Genomic DNA, 23,360 nt, shown 5'->3' with positions numbered 1-23,360 from the left:
GTGGGGACGCAGAATGCGAATTGATGGAGGTCTGCGGATATGACTTTGGCAGCGCCGGGCCGTCTGGCAGCCGACGGCATTGGTGGAAGGGCTGCCAACCCCCCCCCCCCGGCCAATGAGCAGCGAGAGCCCCGTTTACGGTTGTAAGCAGGAAGCGACCTCGTAAACAAGGTGGCCGCCGCAGTTTAACCTAACGAGGGCATGACAGAGCTGCTGCAACACGACGGGACAATGCGGCGTTTTAATCGCCAAATCGCTCCGTTTCCGTTTTACGTCTTTGTACTGTGAAGAACCGAACCGCTAACTGAAATCTAGTCCTCGTCTCCTCCCAGCTTTTTTGCCCAGTGCGTTTTGTAAATGTCCGAACTGTTGTGGATTTCAGTGGTTGTGGAGTCTTGTGACGGTCAAAGTGGCTCACCGTATTACTGTGGTCTGTGACGACCATGTATGATATCACTGGAAAGACCAAGCGATTTGCCTGCATTATAGATTAATCCTGAATGTGGGTACTTTGAGCACATGGTTTATATTGTATATGATATTATTACACACATGGTTATTTATGAAAGTTCATCACCCATTAGGAAAAAGTCTATAGAGATTGAGATGACATTTTAATGGCCAATTGGGCTGCCCCAGTGGGTCAAATTTCACTTAGGCTTTTCATCTTAGATTTTTAATAGCAAAGCCTATCTGCTAAAAGTTCACTTAGCCTTTGCATCTTAGATTTTTCACAACAGAACCCGACTGCAAAAAGTTCTTTTGCATCTTATATTCCTAACAGCCAAGCTCTGCTGCTGAAAGTTCAGTTAGCATTTGCATCTTAAATTTCTAACAGCAAAACCCAATTACGGAAAGTAGACTAAGCATTTGCATCTTAGATTTTTTTTTCACCAAAGTCCTACTGCAAAAAGTTTACTCAGAATTTGCGTTGTAGATGTTTTTTTGTTTTGTTTTTTTTTTTATACAGCACAGACCAACTGCAAGAAGGGTCAGTTAATATTTGCCTCTTAGATTTTCAACAGCAAAGCCCAAATGTTTATTTTTAAAATTTTTTTGCTAAGAGCTTATAAATTATTAATGCACCCATTTTAGTTTTAGTATTGGAAAAGGCTGGCTGCTGAACTGTGCTGACTGATAGCCCTGGGCCTGGTTTGGAGTGCTGCATATGCTGCCTGTGCAAAGGTTATCTTTGATAACTGCATGATTCTGTCTGCTGTGCAGAGGGGCTCTGTACCCACCAGGCCTTGACTCTGCTGGTATGTGTGTTCGTGTGTGTGTGGTGTGTGCGTGCGTGCGTGCGTGCCTGCGTGCGTGTGTGTGTGTGTGTGTGAGAGCAATATGGAGAGAAACAGAAGGAGAGAGAGGGCGTTCAATGGACCCGTCCAAGTCACCAAACCTTGAAAGGCAGCCTGTGGCTTGTTATCTTTTATGTGAAATATGTGTAGCCTGGTCTGTTAAAGCTGGGCTAACCTGTTAAATCCTTACCTCGGGCAGACTGGGCTGACTGTGTCGCGCTTTTACTGTGACCTTTCGGTCCTGCGTGCGCCCCACCCCCCCACCCCCCATGGTAACAGCAGGCATGCTTCAGTGCTCAGTGCAAACTGGCCGGTTGCTAAAAAGCATGGGCAGCTGCAGCCAAAATGTGGAACACGCCTCAGTTGGGATCTCCCGGGCAACCCCGAATCACCGTGATTGGGGTGAGGCTGCTCGCGAGGGTCACACCTGTGCAGGTTGTACCCGCCCACCAAGGCTGGGAAGCGTCCCGTTGCTACATAAGGGGGAGCGGGGGGGCAGGGGGCAGGGGGCAGGGGGGGGGGGCGGGGGGGGGCAGGGGGCAGGGGGGGCAGGTGTGGGGAGAGGCTGGGTAAATAATTCAGCCAACTCTCAATACAAAAAAATACGACAAAGGAAATCAATAGATACCAAAGGCTATGCTTTTATAAATAAGCTGTTGGCTCATGAAATGAGAAATGCGAGAAGAAAAAGAAGAAGAAGAATAAGAAGAAAAGTACCTCCTAAAGGCCTCAAAGCTGAAGAATTGATGGAATGCCAGATCGGTCCGGCGTGTAACCTGCCGAAAGGAAAACACACCCCGGGTGTATTTGTGAAAGGCGCTCTCGCTTGCATCGCTGTGTCAGTGCCACAGAAGGATTCCGCGAGCCGCTCCATCTCTCTGCCACTTCCTGTCTCTTTCAGAATGAATTTCACCTGCAGACGCACGCGAGAGGCTGCCGTCTGAGTGATGGAGAGAATGCCAGCCTGTGCGTGTGTGTGTGTGTGTGTGCTGTGTGTGTATATATGTGTGTGTGTGTGTGTGCATGCGTGCGTGCTGTGTATGTATATGTGCATGTGCTTGTGTGTGTGTGCTGTGTCTGTGTGTGTGTGGTGTGTGTGTGCCGTGTGCGTGTGCTGTGTGCTGTGTGCGTGTGCTGTGTGTGTATATGTGCTTGTGTGTGTGTGTGCTGTGTGTGTACTGTGTGTGTATATGTGCTTGTGTGTGTGTGTGTGCGTGCGTGCTGTGTGTATGTGCTTGTGTGTGTCTGTGTGTATGTGTGTGGTGTGTGTACTGTGTGTTTGTGTGTGTGTGTGTGTGGGCGAAGGTTGGGAATGGCTCCCGGTCACCTGGCCCATTATCTGGGCTCGCTAGACTGCTGCTGGACCTCACTGTGCTGCTCTGTTCTCCGCCTGGGCTTTCTGGCTTCATACTGGTTAACAGACTCTGGGCTCATAGTGAAGGAGGAGCCCGGTCCGGATCTGCCGTTCTGGAACAGGCTGTGCTGCACGTCGTTAGCCTCCGTATGTTCCCTTCTATCGGACCAGCGAAGACGCGCGCGCGCGCACGCACACACACACACGTACGTGCAGACACAGAGACAGACACACGCCCGAATGCTGTTCACTTTTTATTCGCTGCCTATTACCGCAGTCCATATAGGGATGCAAGAACAGTCTTCCTGTCATTATCAAGAGATGTCATGTCACGTAAATGCCAGGGTTCATGAAATAATTGAGAGAAGTTGGAATGAAATCCAGGAACTGACATTGCCCCACCCCCGATCTCCAGTTAAAACGAACCTTGTTTTTTGGACTTACCGACCACAAGAACACTTCCCATTTTATCTTCAACAGGAAGTGATGCGAACGTCACCATAAAGCACGCTGTGCAGACGTTTTACAATCAGTATCTCATTTTGTTCTTAATGATGGCATGTCACTTCATCCAAATACTCACCGAAAGGGTTTTACAGGTGCTTATTTCACAAAGGTGTGATGGCTGCATTTGTGATTTTTAAAAAAAATGCGTCTCCCCTTCATCTGTGAGTCACACGCTGCAGACGCTGAAGACGTCAGACAGGAGCAGAGCTCTGACGGAAGAGTCGTTTTTTTTAACGCGGTGTTCTCTCGCCGTGCTCCAACCTGCCGTCGGGAACGGCCGGCGGAACCCTTGCTGCTTTCGATCACTCGATCGCCTACACCGTCAAACGCGGCTCAGCGGGAACCTTGAAGCGAAGATAACGACCTCGCTCGCTCGTTAAAAACCTTCCGTCGGCCGAGTGCGAGGAGCGCAGGTGCGCCGGCGGTAACGAGGGAGGAGCGGGGCGGGGCTAACTCCGTAATGGGCGGAGCCAAAGTGTGCTGTCAATCACCGAATCCCAATGATCCAGTCGTATATATTACTTATGATATTTCTCAAATTTTTATTTATTTCTGGACTGTAAGACGTATCGCCAGTTCATCTACTCACTTCTACATGGGATCTCCTGTTGGATGTGTCGGAGGGGTGGGTAACATGGTGGAGCAGTTAATTTTTAAAAATTAACTTAAATGGAAAACATGTTGGGTTATTTGACGAAGGGGGTTAGTGGGGGGACCAGACAGTGTTTTTGTACGTGCCAGATAATGCACTGATCCCTATGTGCCAATGTTTTTTTTTAAAGGTTTTTTTGATGCCTGTAATTGTTACATCTGGGCTTTTAATGTAAGTGGCCTAAATGGGCTAAAGAGGAGGGGCCTGCAGGGTCAATTGATGATAACACGCTTGGGCCTGCAGCTGCTGGAGAAGCTTTTATGTTCGGCCTGATTGATCAATTACAGGGATGCAAGCTGCTGTTCTGAACACAGAGTTCAGTGGGGTGGGGGGGAGGGGGGCAGGCCAGGCTGCGGGACTCCTGTCACAGATGTTTGCCATGATTTACGAGAGGTCAGCCCCCCCACAGTTGGTTGACTCAGCCGTCTTTTCTGGGAGGGGGGAAGGGGGGGTGTGTGCATGAACCTGTGTGCCTGTGTGTGTGTGTGTGTGGTGGTTCTTTTGATTGTGAAATACCAAAGTATTTCCCAAATCTTTTCCTGTCCCATCTTCAGTGTTTGTACATTACCGTAGTGCTGTGTAAAATTGTTGTCCGTGCAGATAGAGATGGTTGCATTTCTGCCTGTGTATCGTGGGGCTTATCCATGGGTTTGTAATTGCCGTAGTGCTCTATTCATATTCAGGATGCATTATGGGTAGGCTTAGCCTTGAGCGCTGCGTATGTGGAGCAGTCGGGTAATTTATCACTCAAGGAGACGGAGACCTCGGCTGACTCCAGTGGAGCGCGGCAGGTAAGGACGCTGGATTCGCAAACCCAAGGGTTGCACGTTTGACTCCCAGTGTGGCACAGCCGTTGAACCGTTTGAGTGCTTAACCTGAGACGCTCCAGTACGTTTTCGGGCGCAAAAGGGCTCCTTTCAAGCAGAATAAATAACCATAACCTTACCTTAAGGACCAGGGAGAGATGGAGACGGAGAAAGAGAGGGCGAGAGAGAGACAGAGACAGAGAGAGGGGCGCTCTGGTGTCCACAGCATCGCTGTCCTTGATTGACCGTTCATTAATTAGCGTTCCATTATAAAGCTCTGCGTGAGGACAAGAGAAAAAACTGAATGTCTGTGTCATTCTTCGCAGTATTTTGGGGACAGAGTGAAAGTGGCTGCTGGGGGCGGGGCTGTGTGAGTGGGGCGCCCAGCATGCCCCCCATCCCCGCCCCCATCCCGCCCCCGTCCCACACCTGCCAGCGGGCGCTTCTGAGCGAGCAGCTGGTGTGCGTCTGGACCGGCGGGCGAACAGCGACTCCACACCGAGCAAACACGGGCCGGGGAGCCGCTGGTATTTATCTGGGCCCTTCGGTCTCCCACCCCCGCCCCCCCCACTGGAGGGATGGGAGAGTGTTTATATTCGGCGCTGACCAAAGCAAACGGCCCAAGAAATTAAAGGTCCCCTCGCTCGGGTGCTCATCCTCTCGCTCGCTCGCTCAGTCGCTCATCCACGCGCTCGTTCACTCCCACGCTCCCTCTCTCCGCCGCACTCGCACCGCTTCTCCACCAGGGGGCCTCGCCTGGAGGTCCAGGACTCTTGCGGACCCTGAAGCGCCACCTCCGTGCTCGTCCTGCCCTGACCTCTCGCCTCTTCGCGAAGAGCGAGGGGGGTGGTGGCGAAACGTCGGTCAGAGGGGGATTTTTACACAGTGTTCCCACGCGGTCCAGATGGCCCGTGGGCGAGACGCAGCCAGCGAATCCCCGATGGTTTCAGGAAAACTGTCGGCGGGTGTCCCGACATCGCAGGAACAGCGCCAGGCGTCTTTCTCAGCTGAAATTTTACTCTTTATTTTGTATTTTGCCACCCCCCCCCGTATCCTGAGAAGGTGTGAAGACGGCACAATGGTGGTACTCAGGAAGGTACTGACTGTGCCGTGTTTCTCTTATTTTTTTTGCAGTCCCTTCAGAAAGGAACAGCTTGGGGCTTTGGATCAGGGACATGGGGTGTGGTGTTGGGTATGGAGCGGTGGGGCGGGGGGAGGGGGGGTGGCTACCATCATGTGCCAGACTGACCCAAGCAGGGGAGGGGGCAGGGGGCTGTATCGGTTGGCATAGCCTCGTGTATTAAAATAGCTGGGCCTGAGTCCAGTAGCGCTGCTGCTTTTAATTCCTCCCCTCTAATCAGGGACTAATTTAAACCTGATGCACCAGGTGAGTGTGATCTCTGGCCAATCGGTGATATTATCGGACTCTGGACTATCAGACAGAAGAGAAAAGCAGCAGTACTGCAGAACCTGAGGGCCATGTTTCAGTATCCCTGCTGTACACAATGTGGCAGATTCTTTTCTGCTTTTCCTCTTTCAGTTCTACAATGAACTAACACACTAGGAAGCCTGATATTGCGCTGTCATCGTTGTATCATTTGTATTCGTACAAGGTGAGAAATATATGTTCGTGGTGGTATCAAGGTTGAGCCTCCTACACATGATACATATACCACAACATGACAGATTAGTACTGTTAGGATCGCGGGAACCCGGGCACGGGGGCCCTCAAAAGATTGTGGTGTAATTGTGGAGAGATGGGGTGGCCCGGGGTGGTGGGGCCCAATGTGTGATCTTTTCATGAGACCGGGAGTCCCTTGTGGAGTCCCTGGCTGTGTTCATATTCCCGACGCGTACTTTCTGTGATTGAATGAGGTGCAATAGAACTCTTTAAAATGCACACAGCAGGCCGGCTAGCTCAATTGCAATATTTGTAGAAACTCGACAAAAAGAGTAATCTGATACATTCATTCTTTAATGGTTTTAGTCAGGAGGTCAGTAAATATCACAGTTAGACTTTTAGTTTTATAGAAATAATAAATATATCTTGTGTCAGAGGTGGCTGTGAGCTCAGTTTTTATTTTTTTAAACCTGAACAAAAAACATGAAAAAGTTCCCAGGAGGCTTGTATTCAAAGGGATTTTTGCTAATGCTTTTTTTTTTTTTTTTCTTCCCCCAGAGTGATTTTTTTTTTCCCCCAGCAAGTTACACGCTTGTAAAATAGTGCTCTCTAATGGGATTCTTTGAGAGAGCCGTGAGGTCAGTAACAAGGAGCTCTTCTGGATGCAAGCATTATCGGAACCGCACTCACTCATTCGCAGAAGGCCGTATAGCCGCCCCAGCCATCGACAGACCTTTAACCAGCCCCGCGTCTCTCCTCCTCTTAAAATTGCCCGGGATTTGGAGCAGATTTATAGTAATGGGGGAACGCAACATGCTTTTAGCCGCTTGCTTTATGGTAATGTTGCCTCCTTGACATACGGTGCGTCTGAACGCCCAGGGAACCAGCTCGGATTAAGCGCCGCCCGCGCGGTGGAAAGGGTAGCGCAATTAGCATTCTGACTCGCCGCTAAATCTCTGGCAAAGATCCCGTAATTTATCGAAAATCTGGAAGCGAGGGGACATTAGCCTCCGTCTCGGCTGATGGAAAGCCGCGCTTTTTATTCAAACTGAAAAGGGCCCGGAGCCGGTAGCGTCCAGCAGATTATTTCTCAGTTGTCTTCGGCTCTAAGCGTCTGCGCCGGCTTCCCTGTGACTAGCGACCATGTCAGGCACCTCGGGGCCCTAAGGGTGCATATTTACTATAATAGCTCGTTTTATTATTGATTTATTTGCCTGACTAACAAGGCTATTATAGCGTGACGCGTGAAATACGCTCCGCGACGTGAACGGGGAGCGACAGCGTTGGAAAACAAGCGCGGTTAATTTATCGAGGTCAGGCTGAAAGGCGGCGCCATAATGAGCGCACGCAGCCGCGCAAACGGCACGTCGGGCAACTGAGCAGAGCTGCCCTTGAGCAGCGCACGTCGTTCTCAAGTACAGAGAACACAACGCGTGCGCACCCTCCCTCTCTCTTTCTCCCTCCCTCCCTCTCTTTCTCCCTCCCTACCGCCTTCTCTCTCCCTCCCTCACTCTCTCCCTCCCTTTCTCTCTCTCTCCCTACCGCCTTCTCTCTCCCTCCCTCCCTCCCTCCATTTCTCTCTCTCTCTCTCTCCCCCTCCCCCCTTTCACTGCGCAGTCAGCCGCAGCTGCTGTTCCTTCCGCAGTCTGCCGGGCTGGCTGCGCAGTCATTGCGTCGGGGACGGACGCTACACATGTAGCTGTAGCAGGGGTGGCCAGCACAGGTCCCGGGGAGCCGCACGGTCTGCCGGTTTCTGTTTTTACTCGGCACTTAATCGATCAGTTTCAGCAGCCGATCACGCAGGTAACTCACCTCACTTGGTTTCTTCGGCCTAACCGGTGGTTCTGTTTCAGGCGAAAACAGAAACCAGCAGACCCTGCGGCTCCCCAGGACCAGGGCTGGCCAGCCCTGAGCTTGTGCGTTGATCCGCACGGCACCTGTTTGACCCGGAGGAGTTGCTGGTATGTGGGGAAATGAAGGAAAACCCCACCCACCCAAACCCCTCCTCTGTGGGCATCCCTGCAGTCTGCTGTGCTCTGACACGGGGGCCATTTTGGATGGTGTAATGGTTTCATACTGCACTTATGAGGTTCGGGAAAAAAAAAAAAAAAAATCTGGCAGAAACATTTCAGCAGCATTCCATCGTATTTCAAATTGGCTGGGGAAATGGAAAGATCGAATTTCACTCTCCAGATTTTTACCCGAGATGTGAAAGCAGTGTGATTATTTAACGCCTGTTTATAGCGAAACTCTTGAGCAATGTGCAGGTCGAAATGAGCTGTTTTTTTATAGTTCTTGCGCTTATTCCTGCCACTGATCCTCCTGAAATCGATGTACCAGTATCGTTGGCATCTCCAACAACTAGTATAACTCTGTTTCTAAATTTCATGTGAACTTCTGCTCATAGTTAATTTACATGATCTGACAGTTTGACTGAACTTCTTGATAGACTCGTGAACGATGGCTGAAGATTGCTGTGTGTCCCGATATGACACGTTTTTTCTGTGATATAATTTGAGTGGATCAGGTTTTTTTTGTATACCGCTAATTCCCTAATCAAACCAGGATTGGTGGAAGAAAAAAGCCTTCATACACACTAGACACACAGGAATAGAAGTAGCCAATCCTGGTCTAGCTGCATTTAATATAGCGTGGGTGGGAGGAACCCCCACCAGGCCGAATAAAAAAATTGAATAATGATCATCGAGTTCAGCAGCCAACATGGCTGCAGATGTACTGTAGGGATTTGCACCTTCATCAGTAACACCTTGCCAGTTAGCGTCTGCCAGGATTACGCGTATAGCCATTAAATCACTTGTTCGTATTTCCGTGCCACATCGTCGCTTTTTGGATCTTTCCCCAAACTGGAAAAAAGAAAACTGGAGGGGTCGGTCTGAAGCTCTTTCGCCCGCGGAGCCAAAAGCATTTTCTTTCCGCGGCGTGCTTTCAATTTCAAAACGAACGAACGCGTGCAGGCGGGCGGGCAATTAAAAAAGGGTTCAAGTGCGTTATAAATAACGGGCGAGTGCGCAGGCGGGCTTAAGAACCGCGTAAATTTCCTGGAAAAATGGGGGGAAAAAGGTAACGTTGGCTTTGATGCGCGCGGGGGGGGGGGTATTCAGAACCAGGAGGGGGAAAAAAAAGGGCACGTGCGCCCGTTGCTTTGATTCATGGGACATTAGCGTGCGCTCGCCGCGGTCGGTAACGCGCTCGTTTTAGCGACGCGGCGCGGCGCGCGGCGGGAACGTCGGGGAGATGAGAGGGCGCTTTTACGTGGGCGAAACGTGCCTTGAACTCCCTGGGAGTCGGCTCCGGCTTAACTCCTCGTTTCGTCTGAAGCGCCGGCTGCAGTTTCGCTGCTTCCCCCCGGTTTTCTGTCCTTGGTAACCAATGGGAAGATTTAGCTTCTGCCGTCTGTGGTGTTACTTCACGTTGCACAATATTACACCTCTGTGGCGTTTGATCATTGTAGATCGTCCTTTTTTAGAGCAAGTCGCCACCGAACTAATAAAGAATCAAGTGTAGGCTAAGTATTCTGGGTAACTCTTCATTTAGTGCCAAAATTTGATTGTATTTCTGATTTTGTTAATGGTGCTGTGTGGGCATGGGCAAACCCGGACTCTTACGTGGGCAAACCCGGACTCTTACGTGGGCAAACCTCGACTCTTACGTGGGCAAACCTCGACTCTTACGTGGGCAAACCTCGACTCGTACGTGGGCAAACCCCGACTCGTACGTGGGCAAACCCCGACTCGTACGTGGGCAAACCCCGAATCTTACGTGGGCAAACCCCGAATCTTACGTGGGCAAACCCCGACTCGTACGTGGGCAAACCCTGACTCCTGCAAGGGCAAATGCTTTCTTATTTTGTCTGCTGAAATCGAGGAGGGGGAGGGGGGGGGGGAGTGGCTCACGACACCCAGAATGACTCCAAACAACAGTCCTGCTTCGCCTCGGCTCATCACCACGTCTCTCTTCATCATGCAAGGTGATCCATAAAGACAAATGCGTATCGATCACGGTTACTGTCGGCAGCAGGCCCGAGAGTGAGGTCATGCAGGGAGCAGGGAGACGGGAAAGTTTGAGAGAGCGGGGAAGTGGAGGGAGAGATGCACGAAGTGAGAGGATTTCAGATGAGCCGTGGTAAAGGGGGAGTAATCGGGCGAGCGAGAGATACGGCCGCGCGCTAACGGCGTCACGCTACGCGCGCCTCCGAAGGTGATGAAAGAGGGGGAGAGGGACAGCGAGAGAAAGGAAGAGAGCGGGAGATAGCGCCGCACACTAACAGTGTCACGTTGCGTGTGCCACAGAAGGTGATGAGAGAGCGAGAGAGAGGAAGGGAGAGAGAGAGCGAGAGAGAGAGGGAGAAGAGGAGCAGACGCGCCGGAGACTATCAGAGGACGTCGCTCCTTGACGGTTCCTGTGCAGACGTGTTTCGGAGCGTCAGGCCTCTCAACGCTAACCCCCCCCCCCCTCCCCCCCCGGTCGCGGGTGAAACCGCGGCCTCCTGCCACAAACAAGCAGCAGCGTGCGGTCCCCAGACACGCCGAAACAAGGCGGATGATTTAAACGGTTTAAGAACGCAGAAGAAACCTCAGCGTGAGGCAGCGGTCGGGCCCGGATCGTCTGTGGCAGGATGTGAAATTATCCCTAATCAGCTCCCGCTACATGTTTCTCCTGCTTCTTCTCGCTCTGTTGCATTGAAAGGGTCTGGCTCTGATTCAGATCCGTCACTCTCTCTCTCTCTCTCTTTCCCCCCCCCCCCCCCCCCCCCCCCCGTTTCACATGGAGAGCAGGGACCTCAAACTAACCTCTCTTCCAGAAGGGGCCTCTGTGTCTGCTGGCTTTTTGATGTGTTCCCGCACCTAAGCACTTAATTTAAGTCATTGGTTGGCTGAAGAGTCCGCGCACCTTGATTCCAAGGCTTGAACTGACTGACGATTGAAAGGAAATCACAAAAAGACTGCGGCCCTCCACCGGCCTGACTCACAGTTGGCTTTAAAACTGTGAGTCAGGCCGTGGAGATAGGGTTGGGTTAGGGCTCTGTGCAGGCCAGTCAAGTTCTTCCACACCATTCTTGAAAGAAACATTTTTATATGGACCTCGCTGTGTGCCTGGAGGCACTGTCATGCTGAAATGGGAAGCACAGAATCTTCCAGAATGTGATGGTATGCTGTAGCATTAAGATTTGCCTTTGCTGGAACTGAGGGACCTAGCCCAAACCAAAAAAAACAGCCCCAGACCAAGGGGTGTCCAGATATTTTTATATAGTGTAGATCTGGGGGGGAGCAATAATGGTGATTAAAATGCACCCCACCCCAGGCAGGATAAGGCCTGCTGTGTAACGTTACTGTGACATCACAGTCGATCTCTCCCAGTTGGCTATTGACAAGGCCCAGGCTCTCCCTTACAGTGTCTTGCCTGGGGGGCCCATCCTGGGGTGAGAGCCTTCATTGGCTTCTCTTCCCTGGTGGCCTTTGGACTAAATGAATAATTAATTGCTTTTTGGTCTTGCTGATACCTTGCAGCATCCTTTGCCTTTGGCATCTCTAATGCTGCTTGCAAAGCGCTCTCCCAAATCAGATCTTGTTGTTCGAGCGAGCCGATTGGTGTTCCCGTCCAGCCTCGGCCGGGTCCGTCACGACGACGCTGTTCCCGCCGTGCCCGCCCGTTCCCGCCCGCCAGGCCCGATCGGAGCTGTCAGCGTTCCCAGCTACGCGGAACCGCGCCGGCTCTCCAGCGGCCCGACCCTCCCCCGAAAGGGGGGCGGGGTTTCACACACCGGCGGAGCGGACGGAGTGGCAGAGGCGTCCCCAAGGCTTCGCCAGGCCCGGAGAGCTGTCAATCAAACCGGGAGGGGGGGGGGGACTTAACCGGCGGCCGCTGAGCCTGGCAAACGCGGCGCCTCTCGCTGGTCACCTGCGCTGTCAAACGGTGCTGTCAAACCTTGATAGCTGCGTATGATGACTTCTCAACAACAACAAAAAAAAAAACAAGCCCTCGCTGCTGCTCGCAAAAGCAAGCCGCGAGGCCTAAACTATAACGAAATGTGTTTTACGGAGAGAGCCCCCCCCCCACCCGTCTTTGGCTTCAAGGTTAGGCACTGGATACTGGACCGCGAGTGATAAACGCATTGATAAAACCATTCCTTTAATAACACTTATTTGTCAAAATGCCATCCGGAGGCGGTTTCTATTATCACCGTTTCAAAATTTTATGGGCCGTCTATAAATACCAGCCCACGCGTCGCGGGGCGGGGCGGGGCGCGTGAGAGAGAGGGGGACGCGGAGCGCTCCGGCCATTAAAACGCGCTGCCGCCGCGTGGCGAGCCGGCGAGATTTGTGTGCTGGGCAGTTAGAGAGCTAATTTGATCTAACCGCGAGAAGAAGAAGAAAAAAAAAAAGCCATGTAGCCATCGGGAAAGCCTTAAAAAAAAATCAATAGCTTTACAGTGAGTGAGTATTAACTTTCTGTCCGAGTGAGATCTCAATCTCGTTTCTCAATTGAAATAAATTGGAAAAACTCAAGTTAACTTGTGAGTGTGGGGGTGGGGGAAAAAAAAAAAAAACAAAACAAATGGAACAACCTTTTAATTCATCATTCACGTCTGCGTGTGTTGCTATGGCTACCTGGCGTACTCGTTGCATTGGATTGGTCACCGGAGAGCCGTTTAAACCAGGCGAACTCCGCGCTGCTCCGATCCTCAGGGCCAGAGCGAACCTCTCCGGGCTGTTCGGTGCTGGCCTTGTGATCAGCGGGCCGGTGGGGGGGGCACGTCCGAGCGATGCCGCTTCGTTAAGCTCGGACGTGCTGACCCGGGAGCGAGATGGGCGAAATATCGCCGGGGGGGTACGGGGGGCCAGGTGCAGCTCCGTAAGAGCGCGAGGGGACGCGCTTTCATCGAAGCGGGGCGCATAAATACCCCCCCGAATATCCAAGCACAGCACATTACGGAGGCTCGTAAAAAAAACAGGGAGGGGACCGGGAGGCCGGGAGATTGGACTGGAGACTCGCGTAAAGAGAGAGAGAGAGAGAGAGGAAAAAAAGCCTTGTCTCGACTGAACGGCTTTTTACAAAGACTTCGCTCCGCTCGGCCCCCGGGGAGGAATAAGGATGAAATAAGCTTCCCTGCCCAGATCCTTCATGGATTCAGCAAACACATTAGAGAAAGACCCATCAAAATCTTTTCAAAATCAAGTTGTTTACCAGTACATAAAATGGGTCCTTCTGGGGGGGGGGGGGGCTGTGTAAAGTAATGGAGCACACGATGCAGCTCAGCTTTCTAAGAGGTAATTAGAAGTCCTTCTCTCTGATGAATATATCAAAGTTTGATGGCGGTGGGGGTGGGGGGGTGCGGGGAGAATAAGGATGATATCTCAACAGGGGATGGGGGCTGTTACAGGAAATTAATTAAATCCATTTAGTGAAGTTTAATCACAGCCAGTTTTTTGCTGATTATTATTTTTATTTTTAAATTGCGTTTATTTTTTTATTTATTTCCTTTTGTTCTCAGGACGGCGAGCGCTCTTTGGAGAGCCGACGAGATTTGGGCATTGTCTGCGTTAATGTAATTCCCCTCTCGGAGTGAATTACAATAACTGTGGCTTTGCTTTTGATTATGGCTCCTGTCAGTCACACTTAAGAAAAAAATAAATAAATATTAGACATTTTAAAAAATGTGAATCGTGAATGAGTCACGGTGAGTCGGCTTTGATTAAGAGGTCTGAGTGGCGCATTAAAAAAAAAAACCGAAAATAATTTGAAATAATCACAAAATAAAAAGAACAGCCGTGGGAGGAGTCCATGGCGCTGTGGGAACACACTGTGTGGTTCTCTTGGATCAGAACGCGGTCCTAGCGAAGACCGATCTCCGTGGCGGTTTGTTTTTCCGCCACTAAAGAACGGGCAGGACTTGACTCGCTAGCCATGGTTTGTTGACCCTTGGTACTTACACTGTCTCCGCCATTTTGTTGAAGGACACACTTCCACCTGCAGACCTCCCCAGCTGTGCAGTGGCCTTCTGAGGTGGCCAAACCCCTGAGCCCAGCCAGAGATAATGAACAAGAGATGTGAGACATTGGCAATCATCACTTCCTGAATATGAACCAGAGAAGAGCCTCTCTACCAATCACAGAGAACGTTGACAGCAACGAGCAGAACAAAGCCAGTGGTGGATATCATCGGACTGTGCGCCCTTCAGTGATGAAGGGACCCCAGAAGTGCAGCCATAAAGTGTCCATCAGTCACCCCAGGGGGTTGTTTAGTTTCTTCTTACCAGTGACTTCTCTGTGACTGGTGGAGCTCCACTGCTTTCTGAGTGGAAAAAATGAAGACGCCAATGTCCTATCCCTAGTTTAGTATCCCACAATCAAACCAGGAACTCAACATGTCATCTACCTAGTGACTGGCACAAATTAGAATAGGCAATTGTTATGGAGTTCAATTAAACTTCTGTATGTTTATCTCGGACATGAATATTCACAGGATTTAGAAACATAGCCTGCTTTTGTGTGATAGGCTTTTAACACATTTCCACATTGGCTGGAACTGGTACTAAACCGTCTTGCAGCTCGTGAATGGCCATTTCCTGGCATGACGGTTTCAGTTCATTGATGCAGTAGTGGAACTATCAATTTAAAATAGTGTCAGACATCGCTCTTGTGAATGAGCCCATCTCTTCCGCTAATTGGACCCAGGAACTGTCTGAAGTCGTCAGAACAGCAGGACACGGGTGACGGTTAAAGACAGGCTGTCTTTAATGCCCACACACGTGCACAGCCCCTCTTTAAATCCTGGCTCTGCAAGCCACAACTCAGAGGAAAAATGTAAGGTTATGTTCTACAGAAAAACAGAATGTGTTGCTGTCTATGCAGTCAGATGAAACCAGCCAGGAGATTTTTGCCATGTGAAAGTGTTGGATGGCAGCAGATATATTGAGGGATCCCATTGTTTTTTTTTTTTTGTTTTTCTTTTGGAATCGGTGAGGGGAAAAGAACCATGTACGGTAGTCCCGAGAACTCCCATAGAAGCAAGCAAGCCACCGCAAAGAAAACACCTGCTTGACTTTATACTTGCAATGTGGATGTGTTTCATAGGAGCCATTAAACTCAGGTCCTGACTGCCTGGGATTTTATAGGTCCTGTGGCAAAAAGTGAGGGGTTTCCCCAGTGTCACGGACCAGTTCCCATGCCTGTTCCCCCGACCTGTGCACCTAACAATCCTCCTCCACCTCAGCTGAGGTGTAATAAGTGTTTTTGTGCAAAATGGCTGCTTGACTGCCACACAAACGCACACACACATGCACGTCCATCCGCACACACAGAGCTTTCCAACATTTAATATTTTTTAATAGTTTTACTCAGGAATGAGAGTGGAATGCAAAGTCAAGGAACCTATGTCTTTACAACTAGCTTTTTGACGGCCAAAAAAAGGGAGTCTTGTCTCCCTTTCACAGTCAGTAAGGACCTAAAGCATTAAGACAACATGTTTATTTGATCTTGGCTATGAGCTTGTTTCAGATTAGAGCACTAGGACAGTTATATTCACCACATCCATACGATTAATACTACACTCTGAAGCAACTTCCACTGTGCAGTAATTATACATTAAGCCCGCTGTATTTGGTGTCCTCACGTTTTGCCTATTGTAATGCTTTCTGAGCGCGATACCGATCGGGAGAAGGCTCACCAAATCGGCAGGTTTAGTGAATTTTCAGTGGAGCCGCACTACGGGAACAGCTGCGTAAGAAATAATTGGGTGCCGAAAGTGTGATTTCCTTTAAAGCTCGTATCCTCAATATCCTCTTCTGCTGCTTTTCTGGGCAATTTATTTTAATGACAAACCGTGGGTGGTGCCGGTTGTGACGGCGACGTTTGTTGGGTGGCAAGGGAGGCGGGGAAATCTGTTTTTGTTTCTTTAAATTTTTTTTCATCCGCTAGCTTTTGCTGTGCGTGCATTTTCCGCCTTGCGAGACTTATTTCAAAGGGGGACTATAAATAGTTCTCCCTTGTTTTTGAGGGCGCGAGGCGCTTCATTGTTATTTGAGGACAGAAACGGAAAGCGCGTAGGCTCTCCCTCTCCTTCGCCGCGATTTCCGTCCCCGTTAACCCGCGTCCTTTTCCGAAGCCCACGGAATCATTAGGATCGCGCATTCAAAGGGCTTAAAAGGTTCAACGATAAGAGCTTGTGACGGACGGTCCTCTTAATGCGATCTAGCTGCGCGATTGTGTCCCGCGGCAGTGCCACTGACGGTGCGCGGCTGCAGCGCGTTGGCTGATGCTTCAGACACGCAGGTGCCCTTCTTTCTCCCGTTCACTGACATGAAAGAGCAGCTCCCACAAGTTTTTTTCCACACAGAAATACCTTCATTTCGCTACCAGGGGGGAATTAATGAATCCACCAGCGCAACTGCAGCCTTCGAACAGCGCCTGGCTCGGTGTCCTGTTGTTTTGTTTCCTTTCAGTAGACACCTCTAAGGAAACGTGACTTTTAGTGCATTGGCAGGTAATTGATAAGTGTACTGCCTGCTTACCTGTGACTGTCGTCCACTGTACCAGTAGAAGAGAGGGGAGAGTGAATGCACTTCATTTTGATAACCTTCCTTTTTCATTTCTGCACATGTAGCGTTTAATGCTTCAGATCATTGTAAACCTGATGCCCATTTGTGTTATTTATAACAAAAAAAAAAAAAAGAAAAAAGAAATCCATCATGAGCAAGGTAAATACTGTTGTCCTTTGATATTTGATCTCTTATAGCTTCAAGAGCAAAAGCAAAAGTGCACAACACATTTGACCATAACTTGTGTTGCTTTGCCTTGACGCTTCCTTACTCTTCCACGGAGGTTATGGAATAAGACAGACAGGTGCACACACTTGTGGAATATTTAAGATTGCAAGTTTGAAGGTTGCCCTGCGATGGATTGGTGACCTGTCCAGGGTGTATTCTTGCCTCTCACCCAATGCTGTTGTACTCTGCTCTTGGCTAAAGAAGAGTCAGCCAAACAGAATCCGGGCCTCTGCTTTGCTTTTTAAGCAGTACAATATTGTTGCAACTCTTTGTGTATAATTAGTCTCCCAGAAAGTTTTCAAGAGTCGCTTTCAAACGCTTGCGCCTGGAACCTCAAAACCCAAACCCACGTAATTAAAGTAAAACAAATGATGCAGTTAAACGAGGAGAGCGAGTGATTAAAAAAAAGAAAGTTTGATTGCAAACGAGCTGACAGCGTGACTGGGGAGATGAGGGCTGCTGAGGCAGCGGGGTGGATACGGCTGTCAGCCGCATTCTGGAGACGCGTTCGGCAGATGTGGCGATGCCGTGGGGGTGCTGTGGAGTGGCCCCCCCCCCCTTGGTTTGGCCCCCCCCGGCCTCCCATCCGGCCCTCCCGGTGTGCCCCCCCCCCCACCACCCAGCCCGTGCTTGAGGCTGGCGTCAGCATGCCAAAAATCCAACAGAATTTTTTTCAAAATTTTTTAAATAAAAAAAAAAAAAAAATTTTTTTAATTGTGCTGACGTGCTACTCCATGGACTGCGTTCATAAGTGGCCTGTGTGTACGGGGTCCTCCATCCACCGCTCTGACTTCTGCGGTAGAATGACAGTCACGATGCGATTGGTTTGTTTGTCATGCTTATAGCCAATCAGGGAGGAGGGAGGACCCGGGCGTGGCCTGCTCAGCTGCATTAAATCACAAAAAATAGTGGAAAAGCATTTCTCAGGCGCAGCTAGCATAATTAACCATTACTTTGGTAGCTTTTAATTATTGTGACCCTGCTTATCGATAAGGAGGCGGTTTCTCTTGGTTTAAGGAGATGCTGTTCTCTTCAGAGGACTGGTGTTATTCCAGCTGATTACACTGAATGACAAACACTTCGGTGAGATTGAACCTGTCCCTCAATGCTCAACTAAAAATGTGAATTGCATCACTTCACAATAGATTCTGTTAAAGGAAGAATTACGAGACGGTCAGAGTCCCTGTAGTCCAATTGCACCACCTTTCAAAAATCCACATTTTCTGCCCAAATGTTATATTTGGCAAAGTAATACAAAACTAATATGTCTGCGACCATCGCTAATGTAATGAGCTCGGTGTGAGTCACCACCTCCTAGCGTGCCAGCTGCCTTGCCCCCGTCCCGCCTTCCGGAAACTTCCAGAGCCGGTTACCATCCCCCCCCACCCCCTCCCTGACGGGGCGTTCGCGGTCTGTCACCTTCAAATCTGGCAGCAGCCCCCGTCACAGTCCCCCCCCACCCCACCCGATGTCCTAACGATCTCCCTCCGGCCACCACAGCCGTCTGCCAGTGATGTCACAGAGGCAAACCGCAGCCGAGAGAGCGGTTGCCAGCGCAACCAGCAACAGCCCCCCCCCTCCCCCCCCCGCCTCCAAATGCTACCTCCCCGAGCTCAGCCCAGAGAGAGGTCTGATTTTTATTCATCTTATTTTATGCATTAATTTTCGTCTGCTGAGGGTTACGTCTCTTTATAGGGCTCTATCAGTAATAATTTTGGTTGTTTGCGGGGTGGCAGTTTAGAGGGGGGAGTTCAGACCCCCTGGGAAGCCTGCTAATGGAGGCGGAGTGGGACCGGTGAGGCTTGGAGGAAACGCTGAACATCTGTTAGGGCTGTTTTAGAAAGGGGAAATGGCTGGGTCGCGCCTCAACACGCCGGCTGTCTGAGCACGCCGCGTGGGCCACGCTTTTCGCACTGAACGCCGCCTAACGGGCCTTGTGTGTGTGTGTGTGTGTGTGGGGGGACAGTGACATCACTGATATGTGAAACTGAAAAGCAAGGAAGGGTGTAGAAAAGACGGTGGATAAATTATCCTCGTTAAATGTCCAAACCCGGTCACACTGCTATATCCCAGACTGCAGCCCAATCACACTGATGTATCATAGAGTCCAACTAGGCTAGTCTGGGCTGCAAGGTGGATTCTACACTCCCTGCTAGTGCCTACCGGGGCTCAGGCCTTTGAGAGCCCTGTGGCCAGGTTTTTGGGTGGCTTAACAAACGTATCTAGTGTCCAGTTAGCGAGACCTTTCCACATAAAGGATTCTCCAGTCAGTCAAAATGGGATCACCTTTCTAACTTTTAACTTTGAGCGGGGGTTTCAAACTGTCGTGTCTGAAATTTGTGCTTTCTCAGCCGTACACATGGAAACATTTAAGCTGTAAAAATAATGAAAAAGTACAAAAAAACATGACATTTGCTAAATTTGTTGAGGATGTGACGTGTTGGTTTATTCAGAGAAGACCTCGACAGGTAAACGCGAGCATTTTCGGTGTGCAGTATTGAATTGGTACAGCCTGTCATCGAATGAATCCAGAGAAACGCTATATAAAGTAACCCAGTACACTTAGGCGAAATTGGACTGGTGCCTCACATAAATGCTCTTTGTTTAGTGGAATTCCTTTTTTTTTAACTGTTTTTACCGAATGATGCAACGTCTTATGAAGGGCGCGTGCAAACTCAGTCGGCATGGTAACCGAAAGTCTTCTTCGTCAGGTGGGGAAACGACTGGCTCTCACTTGATGAGGAAGCTGGAAAAAGAAGAGAACGGAGGCATTAAAGCACGCCTGACATGAGTGACACTCCCTGACATCTTTGATAACCGGATCTGATTGTGTTTACCGTTTTCTCACCTGAATGAGTAACCAATGCTGTACTCATATCTGCAAACATGTCCAGTGTGTTCTTACCTGTATGGGCGCACAAGACTCTTTGACCTGGGGCTGCGTACGGTATGCTCACCTGTATGGGTAACCGTGGTATTTGGATCTGAAGATGGAGAGCAGGAAGCTAAAGAAGAACACCACTAAACCAAGCCCAACCAGGCAAAGAACTGGAAAAACAAGGAAAATATGATTCATTGTGTGCATGTAGGATTTCAGAGACAACGCCAAAGATTTTCATAACAGTGAGTGTGCACAAGATTTTTTTGCCAGCCCAAAGGATTACAGAATCAAATCCCCATGAGCTTTGATTGGGATTAGATTCTGTAAATGTTTGAATTGTGGCAAATAATTCAGAATAACCAACCGTGAGTTAAATGATGCTAAGCAAATGACTGTACAACAGTTACTGAGAAATCAACTATTTAAAAATGTACTTAAATTCAGTGATTACTAAGTAATTATTTACTTTTACATGGAATATAATTACTTGCTACACCACTTCCACTGTATCCTAGCTCAATTGGCTTTGCTCTTTATGACCTATGGGCAATTAAATGCTGTGAGTGTTGAAGTTGTAAGTAAAGTTTGCCACAGCGCCAGAACTAAATAAGACAATTAAAGTAAATTAAAACTGGGAAGTAGCAGGCTTGCACAGTGCATATGTGTTATTGACTAACGATCATTCCACTGTGGCATTCGCCAATGACTCTCGCTGCCTAAACAGCATTGCCAGCGTGTGTACAGTACATTACAGGGCCGTCGTTGGAATGAAGTAACGCACCAATAAAGCTAATTGAAAGTAATGGAGGCAGCTGGTGCCGAAACAATGCGCTGATGTGGCCCTAGTCAGCCCCATTTAACCTCTCCCGAGAAGGCCAAGTCCAATTATGACTTCAGACTCGTTTCTTAATTGCCAGAAACGAGCCTCTCGGAATGTGCGATGCTGCACGCAGCGCTGTCGCTGCTGAACTTGCACGGGAGGTGTGGAGACCAGGAGAGAAGACCAAGAACAAAAACATTTTTAATTTTTCCTGTACAGTGAGTGACCTTTGAGTTTTTTTTAAAAGTACACCACATGGCCAAAAGTATGTTGGACACCTGACATCCAACTTCTCATCCACGATTATGGGCATTCGCAGGGAGTCGATCCACTCTTTGCTGCTGTAACAACCTCCACTCTCCTGGGAAGGGTTTATACTAGATGTTGGAGCATTGCTGTAGGGAATTTGCTTCCATTCAGCCAGAAGAGCACCAGTGAGGATGGTCACTGATTGGGCGATTAGACCTGGCTCACGGTTGACTTTCCAATTGATCCCAAATGTGTTGGATGGGGTTGAGCTCAGGGGTTTGTGCAGGCGGGTCGAGATCTTCCATACTGTTCTCGACAAAACCATTTTTATATGGACCTCCCTCTATGCCCAGGGACATTGTCATACTGAAATAGGAATTGGCCTTCCCCAAGCTGTTGGGGGAAGCACAGAATCATCCAGAATGTGATTGTGCTGTATGCTGCAGCATGAAGATTTGCCTTCAACTGGAACTAAGGGGCCTAGTCCAAACCATGAAAAACAGCCCCAGACCAAGGGGTGCCCAGATACTGTTGGTCATATAGTGTGTACATCTGTTTGATTGCATATCAATTTGACTTGTACAAATAAAATTTAATGGAAGCGGATGGTGCTCTTTTTTTTAACAGGGCTACGCTTCTCTGCACTCAAGCCACTTCTGTACAGCCCCCCCCCCCCTCAGACACCAAAGGGTCCGGGGGTGTATAAATGGCCGCCACTCCCTCCTGAACCACTGGCGAGTTCATTTCCTCTTGTTTTTTTTAAAGCCTCAGTGTCTCCTCTTTCTCTCTCATCCCCGGTCCTCCCAACAGCCGGCTTCATTTGGGGAAGCACAGTAATTACGGCTGGAGGAAATATTTCCCTCCCTAAAGTGTCACGGTGAGAGCAGACGACCGCAGTGGCTTGCTTTGAGTCCTCTTGTTTTCCGTGGCGGGGATGCCAAAGCAACAGCTACGCTCGACGCGCTCATAGCCGGGCCAAACATTTGTATTTTTTATTTTTTATTTTTTTTTCTCCTCAGTGAAATTTGGCAAGAGGACGTGGCTGCGCGGCACTTGCCAATGCACTTGCAAACAATAACAAGGCAAATCTGCATAAATTTTTTTTTTTCTCCCCTCATCGAAATGCTGTTTATTGGTCGGTTTGCTCTCTCGTACAGCGGGCGTCATCAGGCCTCAGCCAGCACAGCGCCCTGCTCTCGCCCACCCTCCGCGAGCGACCCCCCGATGTCGCGCTAATTAGCGCCAATGGGGGCTCTCCCTGGAGCTTAAAGTGGGGGGGGGGGGGGGGGAAATCAGCCTGGCTGTTTTCACATTCAGAGGGGGCCGGATCCCCCCGACCCGATTTCACACGCGTGTTGTCCGTGTTCCGGGTGCACGCGCCACGGCACACGCCTCTGCCAGGGGACGTACGCGCCCGTCACGCGGCTGCAGGGCTGTAATTGGCAATTAAAAACAATGTGGGGGGGGGGGAGGGGCGTGGGAGAACTGTCGTCCGTGTCGCTGCTTCGTTCTACAAAGCGCCCGGTAAATTTAAACCAGAACGCCCCTCACACCGCAGCCTGCGCCTTCAGTGTGCACATCCACCCGCACACGTGTGATGAGGGAAGAAAAAAAGCCCTTCGGAACACTGTGACAAATACATATATAAGTGCATATACTATATATGTGTATATATATAGATATATATAAATTGCCTGCAATTCAGCGTGACCTTTGCATACCAGTACATCTTTAACAATGAGCGCAATACCATTGTGTCTCATCCACTAACCAACTGTCTTTTTTTTCTTCTTTTTAAAAAAAAAAAAAAAAAAAAAACCAGGTGGAGTTATTTTTATGGTAAGGAAAAATACCAGCTATTACATGAAACTTATACTTTACAAACTTTACTGTCCCCATTGATTTTGTATCCAGCCAATTCTAAATGAAAATAAATATATAAATATCCAATAGAATAGCCTAGTTTCTACAATGTACAATTTAATAGACCATTTACGAGCTGTGTTTTAATGTAAGGACATTTTTGTGTTCTGGAGAGAGTGCTGACTGCTAATGCCCATTCAGTGCGATGCAAGGGCATTTCAGATCCAGATAATTGCCGCTATTAGTCTTGTTACTACTGGACAGCTTGACTTTGAGGTGCTAAAAATGGAAAGCGATTCCCAGGTTTGTCACTCGGGTTGATTTTAAGTGGTTAGAAATCATTTGTTGAATAAATGCTAAGCGTAGTACTGCTACATTGCAATTCATACGAATGTAGAAGAAAACGTCCTGTCCTTTGTGTGGGATCCCGTGATTCTTTTAACACCTTGAAGATTAGTTTTTTTAGAATGTTTTTCCAAAAATCCTAAATCAGTGTTCTAGAACTCCATTGCTTTAAGTTCCC

General features: G+C 49.3%; 1 protein-coding gene across 1 annotated transcript in view; it reads right to left on the bottom strand.

The window, feature by feature from the left end:
- Positions 1–19,651: 19,651 nt before the first annotated feature.
- Positions 19,652–23,360, bottom strand: part of tusc3 (tumor suppressor candidate 3) — a 55,399-nt gene continuing 51,690 nt past the window's right edge. The window contains exons 9-10 of the mRNA XM_035416558.1: positions 19,982–20,072; positions 19,652–19,770 (exon numbers count right to left, since the gene is read on the bottom strand). Of these exons, the coding sequence (XP_035272449.1) occupies positions 19,755–19,770; positions 19,982–20,072 (107 nt within the window). The 3' untranslated portion in view covers positions 19,652–19,754. The remainder of the gene's footprint in view (positions 19,771–19,981; positions 20,073–23,360) is intronic.

Source organism: Anguilla anguilla, chromosome 5, assembly GCF_013347855.1.
Source record: "Anguilla anguilla isolate fAngAng1 chromosome 5, fAngAng1.pri, whole genome shotgun sequence".
In the NCBI taxonomy this organism is placed as follows: domain Eukaryota; kingdom Metazoa; phylum Chordata; class Actinopteri; order Anguilliformes; family Anguillidae; genus Anguilla; species Anguilla anguilla.
This window is presented reverse-complemented; position numbering and strand designations above follow the sequence as displayed.